Source organism: Alligator mississippiensis, chromosome 4 (assembly GCF_030867095.1).
Source record: "Alligator mississippiensis isolate rAllMis1 chromosome 4, rAllMis1, whole genome shotgun sequence".
Lineage (NCBI taxonomy): Eukaryota > Metazoa > Chordata > Crocodylia > Alligatoridae > Alligator > Alligator mississippiensis.
In genome coordinates this window covers 28,540,164-28,554,889 of record NC_081827.1, presented here as the reverse complement: position 1 = coordinate 28,554,889, position 14,726 = coordinate 28,540,164, and the positions used below count along the sequence as shown (strand labels likewise).

The 14,726-nt window shown below is 45.4% G+C and overlaps 1 protein-coding gene across 3 annotated transcripts in view; it reads left to right on the top strand.

Annotated features, from left to right (window-relative positions):
• LRRK2 (leucine rich repeat kinase 2) overlaps positions 1-14,726 on the top strand; it is a 120,897-nt gene that overhangs the window by 92,110 nt on the left and 14,061 nt on the right. For all 3 annotated transcript variants that reach the window (XM_019487440.2, XM_014606474.3, XM_019487441.2), the window contains 5 exons: positions 2,170-2,316; positions 2,630-2,730; positions 2,898-3,088; positions 4,404-4,564; positions 8,890-9,060. In XM_019487440.2, the coding sequence (XP_019342985.2) occupies positions 2,170-2,316; positions 2,630-2,730; positions 2,898-3,088; positions 4,404-4,564; positions 8,890-9,060 (771 nt within the window). The remainder of the gene's footprint in view (positions 1-2,169; positions 2,317-2,629; positions 2,731-2,897; positions 3,089-4,403; positions 4,565-8,889; positions 9,061-14,726) is intronic.

The following is a 14,726-nucleotide window of genomic DNA, read 5'->3' as shown; positions in this document are numbered from 1 at the left end:
AAACTGGGTGCCGGGGCTCCCTCAGGAACACAGAGCTGACAGGTAACACAGCAATAAAAGCTGGGCAGCCCTGCATCCTGTAGTGCATGCAGGGGCAAGGGGGTTGAACTGAATGAATTCCCTCCCCAGGAGTTTTGCCCCAGGAGGTGCAACTGCACCCAATAGAGTATCTGGGGGGTGAGCGAACAGGGAACTAAAAACATCCTCTAGGAAATGTGTGCTGCTGTGGTGGTGCAGATGTTATACAAGGATCCTCCCCCTCAGCTGCAGCAGTCCTGCTGTAGCCCCATACACTAAAGAGCAAGGGGCTACCCAGCATCTATGGCTGGGTGACACGGTGCTGTGCCTGGCATAACATGGTGCTGTGCCTGGGTGGTGGGGATGGGGCAGATGAAATTCTAGTGCCCTCTCTGAGTTGGTGCCCATGTCGGGTGCCCTGCTGTGACAGGTCGTCACTCTGGGCCGCCCTAAAATGTGGCCCACACACCTGTCTCTGGGGCAACTGCCCACCTACTCGCCTGCCATGCCTTGATCTTAATTAATTAATTAGTATTAATTAGCGGGAGGCTGCCCTTATACTGCCCCACCGCTAGGGGGCGCTATCTGTGGCTCCTCTTCCTCCCCTACACCGCAGTCCACACCTCGCCGATGTAACTCAGGTCTATCACTGTTTCGGCCCCTTCCTGTTCTCCCTGGGCCTTCCTTCCTTGGATGCACTCCCTCCAGTGCCAGGGCTCTCTCCAGCCCCGTCTTGCTCTGTGCCCTTTTCTCTGGGGCCTTAACTACAATGCTGCCCCCTATCTGGGGCTCACGGTGCCCAACTTGGGCTTCCCAATAATGCTGCCCTCTCCTGGGGCTCTCCTTGCCCACACTGGGACTTCTCAATAATAAATACTGCCCTGTCCAGGGGCTCTCCGTGCCCCACTTGGGCTTCCCACTATCGTTGCCCCCTATCCGGGGCTCGCTGTGCCCAACTTGGGCTTTCCAATAATGTTGCCCCCTTTCTGGGGCTCTCCGCACCCGCACTTGGGCTTCTCAATAATTCGGTCCACTTTCTGGGGCTCACCGTGCCCAACTTGGGCTTCTCCATAGTGTTGCCTCCTTTCTGGGGCTCCCCATGCCCACACTTAGGCTCCTCAACAGCGCCCCCTTTCTGGGGCTCGCCACGCCCGCTCTGGGGCTTCTCAATAGTGCCCCCTCTCTGGGGCTGGGGTCTATGTACCCTGTACGCTGCGCCCCTACCGGCGCTGGGGTCCCCACGCTACTGTGGGTCCCCTATGAGGCCTCCTCCAACCCCTAATAGCCTCACCCAAACCACCAGTGTAATAAACAACAACAACCTTGAGCCTCCTGGCTATAACTCAAACATAAGCCACCTGGCTACAACAACATTGCTCCACTCAGGCCAAGCTGTACCTGCTGTTAGGCTTCTACCCGCATCATTACTCCAGGAGCTGCTGGCAGGGAACTGCCAGTCTGACCTCAGCCCCTGGGCCTTATGAGGGCCAGGCCCTGCCCCTTCCAGTCAGCTGACCTCCTGGTTGCCCCGGGCAACCCCCAGCTGTGCTCCTTATTCCCTGCCAGGCCCCTCTCCCTGGCAGTTTCCCCTCTCCGGGAGCAGGGCACCTCAGTGCTCTGTGACACCTGCCCTAGTTATGTTATTGCTGTGAGGTAGTGAAAAGAGCCATTCTCTTACTCAGTTATAAGGCCTAATCCTGTAGCCACTACTCTCATGAGTAACTTATGAATAATACAGTTGACGTTAGCAATGTTGATTAGACCTTGAACAACAGTAATAATTAAAACAGCAATATTAACCAAGAGATGCCACACAGTTACTAGAATTCCCTCTTCTAGGTATAGAGAAAAGCAGGGATACCTCAGTTTAGCCCTGCTTGGTACCTGTTGGCTAAACAAAAGCTGGTTTTTAAAATTGTCCACTTTACATACCATTAAAATACAGATTGTAATTATTAATGCATATAGATTATAATGGTATTCTTTTATTGCTAGTATAAGGGGTTTATGCAAAGTAAGTTTTAGGTGTATTAGTTGTATATAGAGAGAGACAGATATAGATATATTTTCACTTTGTGGAGTAGCAAGTATGCTATCCTACTCCTTTTTCAGTGCATCACATATGGTTTTCTTCTTTTTTTATCTACTTAGGTGACCTCTTAGTAAGTCCAGACCAGCCAAAATGCACCATTCCAATAGCTCAGATTGCTCCTGACCTGGTATTGACTGATTTGCCTCGGAATATCATGTTGAACAATGATGAATTGGAATTTGACCAAGCTCCTGAATTTCTTTTGGGTAAATATACATTTTAGTTTCTGCCTAATGTATGGCAACTTTGTAGAAGTTACAGGATTAAATTTTAAAATAAACTGGAAACATTTTTAATGCTTTTCCTTTTGTAAAAATTTGTTGTTATTCTAATAAAATATGACCAAATTGCAGGCTTATTTCATGGTTTTTAAATCCCAATAATATGCAACTAAGGGCTGGTTTTGCAGAACAGCCTGCTGGCACACTAGTCTATGCTTTTTTTAAAATCAGACTCTGTCAAATTGGGAAGATTTGCTATAACATTTGTAATACTCCCTTTTATTTTATTCTTGAAAAGGTGACGGTGGGTTTGGATCTGTGTATCGTGCATCTTATGGTGGAGAAGAAGTAGCCGTAAAGATTTTTAATAAGCATACTTCCCTCCGACTCTTAAGACAAGTAAGACATTTTCTCCTTTTTTTGATAATGCAACCAACATAGTGAACCATTTGGCAACTTTTAAGAACAACTTTAAGTTTAATATTGAATTTTCTTGTATGGAACACTGCAGAATTATAAATGTTATATAATATGTGCAGGATTTCACTTGATTTTACAATTTACAGGAGCTGGTGGTGCTTTGTCACCTCCATCACCCAAGCTTGGTGTCTTTGCTGGCTGCAGCAATCCGTCCCAGGATGTTGGTAATGGAATTAGCCCTAAAGGGTTCTCTAGATCGTTTGCTTCAGCAAGACAATGCAACCTTAACCAGAACACTTCAGCACAGGATAGCTCTACACGTAGCCGATGGCTTACGGTAAACATTCCTAAAATGCTCTTTTTAGCACAGAAAGATGTAGATGGCCTGAAATTAGGAAAACTTTCTCCTTCCTCTTCTTTACCTTTTCCTCTATAGAAGGCAGGGTGCTTCCCTCAGTTAAAAAAGTTGCTATACTTTCACTTTTGAATCGTTTAATAAGAAAAATATTCTTTCTGTGGATTCTTGAACCATCATATAAAATTCATTGAACTCTATTAGGTTATTTAGGATTGTTCAAAAACTACAGGAAGGATATCATTTTCTATTAAATTCGTTAGACAACTATCCATAATGGATTTATTGGTGTGGAGGACAAAAAGAATATTCTGTCAAAGACATTTAGTGGCTTTATAATTTGAGCATCTTGTGACATTTCTAACTGGTATCCTCAAAATTTTAATAAACTATAAGGCCAAATATCACATGTTCTTAATGTGCATTATGAGTGGCCTGAAGGAGAAAATGTCAAGAAGTCTAAAAAAGAGAAGTGCAGCAGATATTATTTGTTTTGATGTTTTTTGAGGAAGGAATGAACACACACATAGAAAGCATGAAGTGATGTTTTACCAACAGAGCCAGGAACCAGAACACTGCTTGCAGTCTTTCATTTTGTATTTGGTCACTTCTCTGTTTTTACTTCTTTGTTGTATGTGTGTTCTCAGTTCAGAAAGGAGTTTGCTTGAATTCTTGATTTTGCCATGTAGCTGTGCAGCCATTAAAAACATTAGACCATGTTCATTTGGCCCATTTTTTCAAATCTGTAAATGTGGAATTGTGATTCTAAAACCAGATCTGGCACACACTCTTAGGGCAAGTATAGATTAAGTGACTTTAATGCTTTTTAATAGACATCTTTCAGGAGGTCTCTTGAACTACAATACCAAATTATTTGTATACTGGTAACTGGTATTTTTTTTTAATAATTCCAAACCCACAATCCATCAAAATGATGCCGTCTTGGTTAAATGTGACCTACTGATATCAGAATGGTGAATATTTAAAAGCCTTGTTTACTATAGTATTTATGATGCATTCTGTGTATACAGGGTGGTACCAGCCTCTTCTGGGGGCAGGGAGAGGCGCTGAGCCTCTGCAGTCGAAAGGCGGGGCAGGGGGCTCCACTGCACAGGGTGGATGGCAGTGGGCTGGGGGGTGGGGGGGCGAGGCAGGGCTGGGGCGGAACTGGGAGGGGTGGCTACAAGGGGGCTAAGGCACATTTTGGGGTGGCTATAACCCCTCCCCCCCCAAGCCACCCCTGTGTATATATATATGTAATATATACAGATTTTGAATGCTTTCTATGTGTTGACAGGTATCTGCACTCAGCAATGATCATTTACCGTGATTTAAAACCTCACAATGTGCTGCTCTTCACATTGTATCCCAATGCAGCAGTTATTGCTAAGATTGCTGATTATGGCATTGCTCAGTATTGTTGCAGAATGGGAATAAAAACTTCTGAAGGCACACCAGGTATAGAAAAAGTGTTCTTGTGAACTTTTGGCATAAACAGTAATGCAAATAAACTGCAGCCTGCATCCCTGCAAACTTTAATACCTGTCCCAAGCCTGCTTCCCATTTTTTCCTTTTACAGGACTTTAATGATACCATATGACCTCAAAAAGAGTGCAAATTGAACTATTTTACTGATTTTAATTTTTTCCTCCATATAAATTTTTTACCTGAACATGCGTTCATTTTTCATGATTTTGGATTTTTTATCATAGGAAATCAGAGTTCCCATTCTCCCTTTGTTTCCCAGGATGCAAGTTCAGCTTCGGATGTCCCCCCTGCTGCTTTGCGGTGCAGGACAGCCCTGATATGCCAATGCCCTGTCCCTGCCCATACCATTGCCCTTCACTCCCAAGCCACAGCCCCCCAGCCCTGTTGGTGCCCCTCACTCCCTACCTGCTAGCCCCTGGTCCTACCAGTGATCCTCACTCTCAACCTGCAGGCCCCTGGTCCTGCCAGTGATCCTCACTCGCAACCCACAGGCCCCTGGCCTTGCCAGTGTCCCTCACTCCCAACCCACACTCCACCATCCCCCAACCCTGCTGGTGCCCATCACTCCCGACCTGTTGTTCCTTGTCCCCCTAGCCGTACTGGAGGGGGCACCCAGCTGCCAGGGCTACAGGTCCTGGCAGCTGCATCCTGCCTGGTCCTTGCTCCACAGGTGCCAGGCACAGCTGCTCAGCAGTGCCCGAGCCCTGACTGCCACGTATGGGAGGCAGTTCCTGCTGCAGCCAGAACAGAGCATGGAGCCCAGGCCTCACCTCCACTCTCCCTTGCCAGTGGTGGCACTGCCAGAGTGGAGCTGAGCAGAGCCCATAGGGGGCAGGGGAAGTTGCGCTGCAGGGCTCAGGGCTCCCCTCTCTGCGGGGACCTCCACAGCCCAGCAGGCAGGACCTGGCGTGGGAGGGTGGGGCAGGGTGGGGAAGTTGGTACCACCACTGCTGCCTCCAGAAGCCTTGTGCTGGCTGCACCTCCATGGCAAAACACCCTCTGCCTGCCTGGCAGCAATGGAGGGGGCAGCAAAGAACTATGCCCCCCCTGCTGCTGCTAGGAAGGGAGAGGACACCTTGCCTTGGTGGTGTGGCTAGCATGGGGCTCCCAAAGGCAGTGGTGGCAGCAACATCGAGGGTCTCTGCCCTCCTGTTCTGAGTCCTACCTGCTGGGCCACAGAGGTGGGCAAGCTGCAACCCCACTCTGGGCGCACAAATCTGAGGAGGCACGTGCCCCCCATGACTCCCCAATGGGTCACCTCTGGCATCCAACATGTCCCCAGGTGTGAGCACAGAGGCGGGGAGCTGGCCCCCCTGCCACCTCCCAAATGAGCCACCCATGGTTCTGTCTCACTCCCCAGCCAGGCCCCACAGCCACACATTCCCTCCTGGGCCCTGGGCACCACCCAAGCTAGGCAGCACCCCCAGCCCCTCATGCCAACCTGCCCCACTCCCTCCCTCACTGTGGCTGCCTCGATCTGCACCCTCACTTCCCCTGCATTGCCTCTTTCCCTCCCTGTCCCCCAGGTGTCACCTATAGGCCCCCCTAGACTAACCTGCAGGCAGCTGGGAGATCTGCTGTCCACTGCTGCCTGGCTTTGTTGCTGGCCATGTGCACACGCGCACACACACACACACGCACACACACGTGTGTGCACATGGTGCCCCCTGCATCCCATTCCACCTATTCCCAAGCAGGCTGGACCTCTGCTTTTAAAAGAGAAAAATCTGTGGTTTTTCCACAGCAAATGTAAAACCCAGGTTCCTGGATATTACTAAAATGAAAATTGTAAATAAAATATATACCTTATTTACTTGAGTATAAGGCAGCACTGATTATAAGATGACCCCCAACAGTTAGATTCTATATATGGAAAATGTATAAATTTGTTATAATTTTCCAGGTGTAGAGTCTAATTATTGGAGGTTTGCCTTGAATTTGTCCCTCTCCCACTGCCACAGCAGGAAGATAAATTTGGGGGTCAGGTAACTGCCTTGCCCTCTGTTCCCCAACTTTTCCTCTGTAGCCCTTTTTTTATTGTCAGACTGCTCTCCTTGAGCACATGGATGTGAGAAGCAAATTTGAAAACAGTGACCTAGAAATAAACATACCTACAGTCACTTGCATATTGGGCAATTACCATAGGTACCCATAGACTTCATTCATCCAGAATTGATGCAATTCACCTCTTTTGAAACTGCAGCTAGTTTTAGCTCAGGTACTCCATAAACATACGTTTAAGTAGAACTTCTTTACCTGCTTGTATATATTACAATTATTGTTTTAAAAAATTCATTTCCAGGGCCAAATCCATTCCAAATTAAGTTCCAAATTTCTACTCAGCAGAGCTTAATCATTCAAGTCTGTATGGTGCTACCACCAGCAAGTAATGGCGCTACCACCACCTAGTCTCACTTGCCTCTAGCCAAAGGCTGAAAGAACAAGTTAGGGGGAAAGCCGAAGAGCAAAGCCCCATCACCAAAAATAACAATTTTTTTTTTAAATGTTGTGTCTCACGCCAAATCTGTTCCAAAATCTGTTGACTGAGCAGAGCTCAATCATTCAAGTCTGTCTGGTGCTATCACCTCCTGGTATCCTACCTACCAGACTCTTCAGCCTGGGGCTTCAGATATTCCCAAATCCATGGCAGGCACCCTACATGCAAGCCTTGGTGTTCAGCTGCCCCCTAGTCTCGCTTGCCCCTAGCAAGAAGGCTAAAGGAGCAAGCTAAAGGGATTTTTTTTCCCCAAAGCCAAGACTCATGAATTACCATATAGCTCATTGGGCTGGGCCTCAGCAGAGACAACACCGTTTCAAGTCACGGTGACCCCGCAGCTCAGCAGTGCTCTGTATGTGTGTGTGTATACTTCAGATATCCCCCACAAAGGATCTATGTGCTAATTAACCCCTATTCATGACTGGAACCAGGTGTTCTTGTCATGAGTCCTGGAGTCCTCCAAAAATTGATGTGCAGATGAGGTGCAGAATAGCAGTTCCACTTTATGGAGGGCAGAGCCACACTAATCATATGCACCAGGCTGAGAGGGCAACAGAGGGATTCTGGGTAAACTGTTTTGGGCTCCATTCAGTGATGTTTGCCAGACATTTAAGGAATCATTGGAAATGGGAAAGAAAGGCACAAGTCAGCTGTGGGAGTGAAGAGGAAATTGAAAAATATGCGATGTAGTAGCTCACCATGATTTTAAAAAGAGCACTGAGGGTGACTGAGCGCAGTGGGCTGTGCCAGATGGGTTACACTATGATCAACAGCTTTTCCAGGGTGAGGCCTGTCCATTGCACGAATGCAGGGAACTTGACTGCACAATTTTGTGGGAATGGGGACTGCGTTTGCACTTTCCTGTTCTGGCTTGCTCCTTTACCCTTTAAGCTAGGAGCAAGTGTGATTTGTGGGTATCTGAACTCCATGCCTTTGGGCTAGGGGCCTGCACATAGGATGCCTGCCATGGATTTGGGGATTATCCAAAGTCCCAGACTGATAAGTCTGGGAGGGAAGAGACTTGCCCAGTGGTAGAGCCACACAGACTTGAACAATTGAGCTCAGCTCAGTTGATTTGGAATTCAGAACTAATTCAGCCTTAAGCCAATAAAGGGGGGTGGGTTCCCATCAGTATGTTTGCTCCATATTGGCCATGTGTTTTATAGTCATGCTCAATATTGGCTGCATTTAATCAGTTTTATAGTTGGTTTCCATTACTGAGCACATGCTGCTTTTGGCAGCAGTTAAATGATCGATTTGTTTGTGAATGTAAGCCAAGGGGCTCCCCCCATGTTGTTTGGGGGGGGAACCTCATCTTATAAGTTGTTTTTTAACAGTCAATAATGTGAAGTTAGGATCCTGACTTTTCAGAGATACTGAGCACTCACTTTAACTGGACTGTATTTTACATAAATATTTAGGCCCCTTTGTACTGGTTGAGCAGTGAAAAATATCCTTAGCATTAAGTGAGAATCAGGCCCCTGACTTAAACTTGAGGGCATGACATCAGTCACCACATATCAAGCCCTGAGTTAAGACTTCCAGACTTTCCCTTCTTTTTCAGTATTAATCTAATAGTACACAAGCTTACTAGCTGCCTTACAGCTTAGTGCATTTGTACTGTCCTGGTATCTTCTGTGACTTTCAGCATGTGGACCACTGCCAGTTCAGAAATAGCATGTAATTTTCAGTTAGCTTCTTGTGACATTTTTCATCAAGAAGTATTTATTCTTAAAAGGACAGACAGGACTGTAGCCTGGCATGGATCATAACTATTAATGAATGATTCATTTTTCAGGATTCCGAGCACCGGAGGTTGCCAGAGGAAATGTTATTTACAATCAGCAAGCTGATGTTTATTCATTTGGCTTGCTTCTTTATGACATTTTAACAGCAGGCGGTAGAATAATGGAAGGCATGAAGTTTCCAAATGAATTTGATGAGTTAGCAATCCAGGGAAAATTACCAGGTATGTCATGTTTCTTCATGATTTAGTGCCAGAGAATAGAGATCGCCATCCTGACCCATGGAACCCATGCATTGAATGTTGTTTCTGTTGCTGGTCTTCAGTGGATGATGCAATGCAACAGTGAGAAGTTTTTAAAATATTTTAATAATTATTTGCAGTTTTCAGCAGCCCTAGGCTTGGAGACATTGTCCCACATCATCCCTACTGTATTGTATTGGAGATAAAACAGGTTGCGGGATCAGGTTGGTTCATTGTGTAAAGAAAACGGGGATTATGTACACTTGTCATTAAATTAGACCAGGTGAATCGAAGAACTGTAGTCTGCACCTTTTTACACCAGGTCTAAAGAGATGTTTGTATTATGATCATGATGCACAAAAAAAAAAAAAGGGAAGCAAAAATGGGAAGATGTTTCTAAAATTTTAAAATCTTAGGGTATGTGTAGATGAAACAGGGGCCCTAAATTGAAGTGGTGGGTTTTAAAAAACACCACTTCAATTTAGGGCTGATTAAATCCCCATGTCATGCAAACACCCCGCTGACTTACCTGCCTCTCTGGTGGGGGAGGGGAGGGCGAGCTGCCAGTGGGCAGAGCGGTCCCTGGGCTGCAGGGGTTGGGGATGGTGCTTCCCTCTGCGGCAGCGACAGCCCCCGCCCCAACGCCGGCACCCGCCCACAGGCAGGAGATCAGGCTCTCCACTTTTCTTGGGCGGAGACTGCTTTCCCAAGCTGCTGCCAGGCTGCCTGCAGGGCTTTCTGCAGTTCCTGCAGAACTCGAAAGAGTTATAGTATGCTGCACCCCGAGTAATTTAAGGCACATTACGCTGCTGAATTTCCTACAGCAACTGGAATTAATGTGCAGTGTGCCGCCAAGGTGTGCGAACACCAACACCACTAAAGCGGAGCAAAAGCATTTAGCCCGCTTTAAAGTGTCGTGCACACGCCTCTCATTTTGTCTACACATGGCCTTAGTGTCATTCTCTGGCAAGGAGTCAAGTCTAGACAACGAGAACAGGAACCCATATTCACTGAGGAAAGTTTTGGCTGCTGTGGAAGACTCTGCCACTTTCTTAGAAAGGATCCCTGCCCATCTTTCCCTATCTAATTGTCACACTCTGGAAAAAAGACTGCACAGACTGAGCTAGAGTCAGTTGGACAGCATGCTGTTTCTAGAGAGAGCAACTGGTGTGCCTTGTAAAGAACTAGCTCTGCTTATTAGGGACGAGTACTAGTAGCTTGGAAGACCATGGATTGTTCTTGGCAAAGTACTGCAGTAGGTTGCCACTTCTTGCTGCAGGTTGCAGTACTCAGCTAACTTGAGCAAATCTCCTCTATTGTTGTCCCAGTTGCACCAGGCATCTACCAGATGAGATAATCCATTGCCCTGTGTCCCCAGTGGCTTCAACCATAACCCTGGTAAGGGAGGCTGATGGGTACACGTTGCCTTAAGGGTGACCCAGAGACTGCAGTAGCTAGAGAGTACTTGTCTCACTATTACCCTAACAGTTAAAACTGTCCTACTGCTGGAAGCATTTGAACATCATACCCATAGTCTTTCAAGAATTAAGAAAATCACACGATGTCATGAAGGGGTCCCTGATAGAAAAGGTGAGAACACCTTGCCCAGTAAGGATAGTCATGTGCGACAGGTGACTCCTGACCATCAGAAGAGAGCAGTCAAAGTGGCAACATGGAATGTGAAGACTCTGCATGAAATTGGGAAATTGGATAATGTCAAGCATGAAAGATCAATATTCTGAGTCTGTGTGAAACACATTGGAAAGAGACTGGAATTACTGTTTGAGGAGATGTGAAGTTCATCTGTTCAGGAGGTCAGATGCATGAAAGAGGAGTTGGGTTGATTTTGGATGAAGAAACCTCAAAATGTTTGAATGGTTTTGGGGCAATATCTGATAGTGATGCTTGTGAAAATAAAGGCTAACCCTTTCAACATTGCAAGTCTATGCACCAACAACTGAAAGTAGGGAAGGGGACATTGATAGTTTCTGTGAAGACCTTGATAAAGGAAAAAAGCAATGTAAACCTCAAGAAGTGGTCATAGTGAGGGGAGATCTAAATGCAAAAGTTGGGTGTGAATGAGTGGATAATATTGTTGGACCTCATGGACTTGGAGAGAAAAATGAAAGAGAAGAGAGATGGATTGATTAGTGTGTTGCAAATGATCAAGTCATTATGAACACGTGGTTTGAACGTCACCTGAAAATAAGGTTATACATGGAAAAGTCCTGGAGATGATGTTAGAAACCAAATTGGTTACATCACCATCAACAAAAGATTCAGGAATGCAGTTCAACAATCAAAAACTTTTCCAGGACCTAACTGTGGAAGTGATCATGTACCTGTAGTATGCATCATCAAGATAAGGTTGAGGAAACTTAAGAAACCAAAAGCAACAAAGAAGCTGGATTATTCTAATGGAAAAAGGTCTGATTAAAGAAAGGTACACAGTTGCAGTTAAAAATCATTTTCAGGAACTTGAAGATGAAGGAAATATGTCAAACTGGGAAATTTTCAAAGAAGGAGTAGTTGAAACAGCCAAGGAGATTATTCCATCAAAAGTAAGGCAAAAGAAACAGAAATGGATGACTGAAGAAATCCTTGAACTTATGGAAGAAAGATGAAAACCCATAGTTTGGAAGAGTATAAGAGACTGGACAAAAGAATTTGATCAATGCGCAATGAAGAAAAGAAAAATGGCATAATGAAAAATGTACAGAGATAGAAAAACAAAAGGATAAAAATGTTACATCAATGTATAGGAATATCAAGGACATCACAGACAAAGAAGGATGTACTGCTAGGGGACGTATAAAAGCCAAGAATAATAATGTAATTATGGAACGAGAACAAATATTGAAATGAAGGACTGACTGAATATATTGAAGAGTTATTCCATGACAGTCAAGAAGAAAAGCCATCTGTTACAATGAACATGGATGGTTTGAAAATTAAGTCAGATATATGAAGAAGTTATGTAAAGCTACAGGACCAGATGAGATTGCAGTAAAACAAAAAAAAAATTTGGAAGAGTTTGGTATAGAAAAGTTAACAACTGATATCAGTGACACTTATGAAAGTGGAAAAAATACCTGAGGACCTCAGTAAATCTTTATTGCACCACCCCCCCAAGACCTGGAGCCATTGAATGTGAACTCCATTGAACCGAAGCCATCTGACAAAGATCCTATTAAAGGTGCTGATAATGAGGGCTAGAAGTAGAATAAGAAGGGAGATTGCAAAAGTTCAGTGTGGTTTTGTTGAAGATCAAGGTACAAGAAATGCTATTTTCATGGTATAAATGCTTTCAGAGAGGGCAATAGAAATGAGGAAAACCCTTTTTCCTGTGTTTTATTGATTACACCAAAACCTCTGCTGGCTCTGCTGCGAGCTTCTCCGCCGGTGCTTCCGCCGGCTCTGCGGTCGTCTTTTCTGCCGGTGCCTCCACCGGCTCCGCTGCCGGCTTCTCTGCCAGTGCCTCCACCAGCTCCACTCCTGTCATCCCAGGCCGCCCGACACAGCAGCTGCGTGTTTCGGGCCGTGGGCTTCCCCGTGGAGCCTCTGCTCACCGGCCTTCTTCCTGCGCCCTCGAAGCAACCTTTTGTTTCCACTGGGTGGCATCTCCAGCTGACATCATCCGGCCCCAGCTAGATATGAGCGCGGCTGATGAACCACGTGGGCGGTTCTTCGCGCACGCTTCCCTAGTCCTTCTGGCCCCTGCAGATGGTAAGTTGGGGCTTTCTTCTATTTTGGCCTGGGGTTCTCCTGTAACCCCAGCACCCCTGGGACATGGATAACATCAGATGGCAAATGGGATCGTGAAATAAAACAGAGAATAGGGATGGCAAAAGACACATTTCTGAAAATGAAAAAGATATTGACAAATAGTAAAATTTCTATGGAGACCAAGTTAAGAGTTTTGGGTTGTTATGTTATACCAGTCCTCATGCATGCATTAGAATGCTGGACAATATCACGAAGTATGGAAAAGAGAATTGAAGCAAGTGAGATGTGGTTTTTAAGGCATATCTTGAAGGTACGTTGGACAAGTCGCACTTCAAATTAAGATATTTTGTTAAAAACAGGTTGCAAGAAGAAGCTGTTGGTTAACATCAGAAAGAGACAGTTGGAGCGTCTCGGACACGTTATGAGGAAAGAGGGAATTGAAATTCTGGTCGTAACCAGAAGGATTGAAGGACAGAGAGATTGTGGAAGTTGCAGGTTGATTTATGTCAAGAGTCTATCTAAATGGATGAATACATCGACATTGGAAATTCTGCAGGCCTCAAAGAGAAGAGACCTGTGGAAGACAATGATCATCAGCGTCCTGTTTGGATATTGTACCGAGACAGAGAGAGAGAGATTAGTAGCATAACTCATGTTGCCACTAACTGTCTGACAGTGGTGGATGTGATCACAGAGGTGATCATGAAGCCTTCTTAATGACTGCAGAAAAAAGTTGCTGCGGTTGACAGAGATGCAATTTGTAGTCTTGTGCTCAGCAGTGGATGCCCCATTAGGAAAGACAATGAGTCTTTGTGCTTCTGTGATCCCTTAGGATTCTGCCAGAAGAGAGTGGTTTAATTTACAACTCAGGCTCCACAAGGCCTCACCAATAGACAGGGGATGAGAGAGAGATACAGTGAATGTCTCAGGTGCTACTCTCCAGTTGGCTACTTTCTGGACTGCACTGACCCTACAGAATAATTGGAATTATGAGAATCTTGTGCCATTGCAACTCTATCAGTGTGCATTTCTTATCGTTCAGAATGTCACCAGGAGAAGCTGCCAGTACTTAGTAGTAAACAGAGCCTGTCAATCCTTTCTTACCAGGATATGTTCATTTTGTGGGCAGTGTCTTAGAATGAACTACTGGGTTCAGAAGATTCCCCGCGCTTGAACAAAGGGCATACTCACGATTGTTCTCACTCTTGCAAAGCTTTATTTAAGGATACTCACAGAGGCAGGCAATAAGACAGAGCAGACAGGATGATCACTTCATATCGGCTCTAGGCAGCAGCCGCTACCCCACATAGTTCCCCTGGCCCCAGAGTGTCTTGATCCCAGGGATGCGATAGCCTGTGCCGAGCTCTGCGTAAGTTAGATTTCTCGCCAGAGGTTGAGGAACTGCCATAACTTAAGAATGTACAGCTTATATAGTCTAGAGTAAATAACATTATCTCAGACTAGGGATTTGGTTATCTCAAGGTAAGAATTTGGGGATGAGTTGTGATCCAACACACCTGGTGTTTACCATATTCCGCTGTATTACAACATTCCACTATCGAGGTTCATGGTTCGGCCACTCTCACAAAGCAAAAAAGCTGCGTGCTATAATACCGGCGTACTATGGAGTCAGCATACAAAACTCTTGCTATGAGCATTAAACAAAGCCCTTACTATTACAGGCAGTCTTTCTTTTCTTTAGCCCTGTTTAATGTCATAACTGTATAAGGTAACACTGGTGACACCGGTGTGCATTTTGATGGAAAATAAATTAATTACTATCAGAGCTGTCAGTGCCTGAGATGACAGGGTATATTTTCAGAATGCTCAGTGATGCACAATGTATATCTGGGCTGCATGTGATTCACTAACATAATTCCAATGGGCCCACTGTAATACTCTATTAAACCACTTCAGTTAAA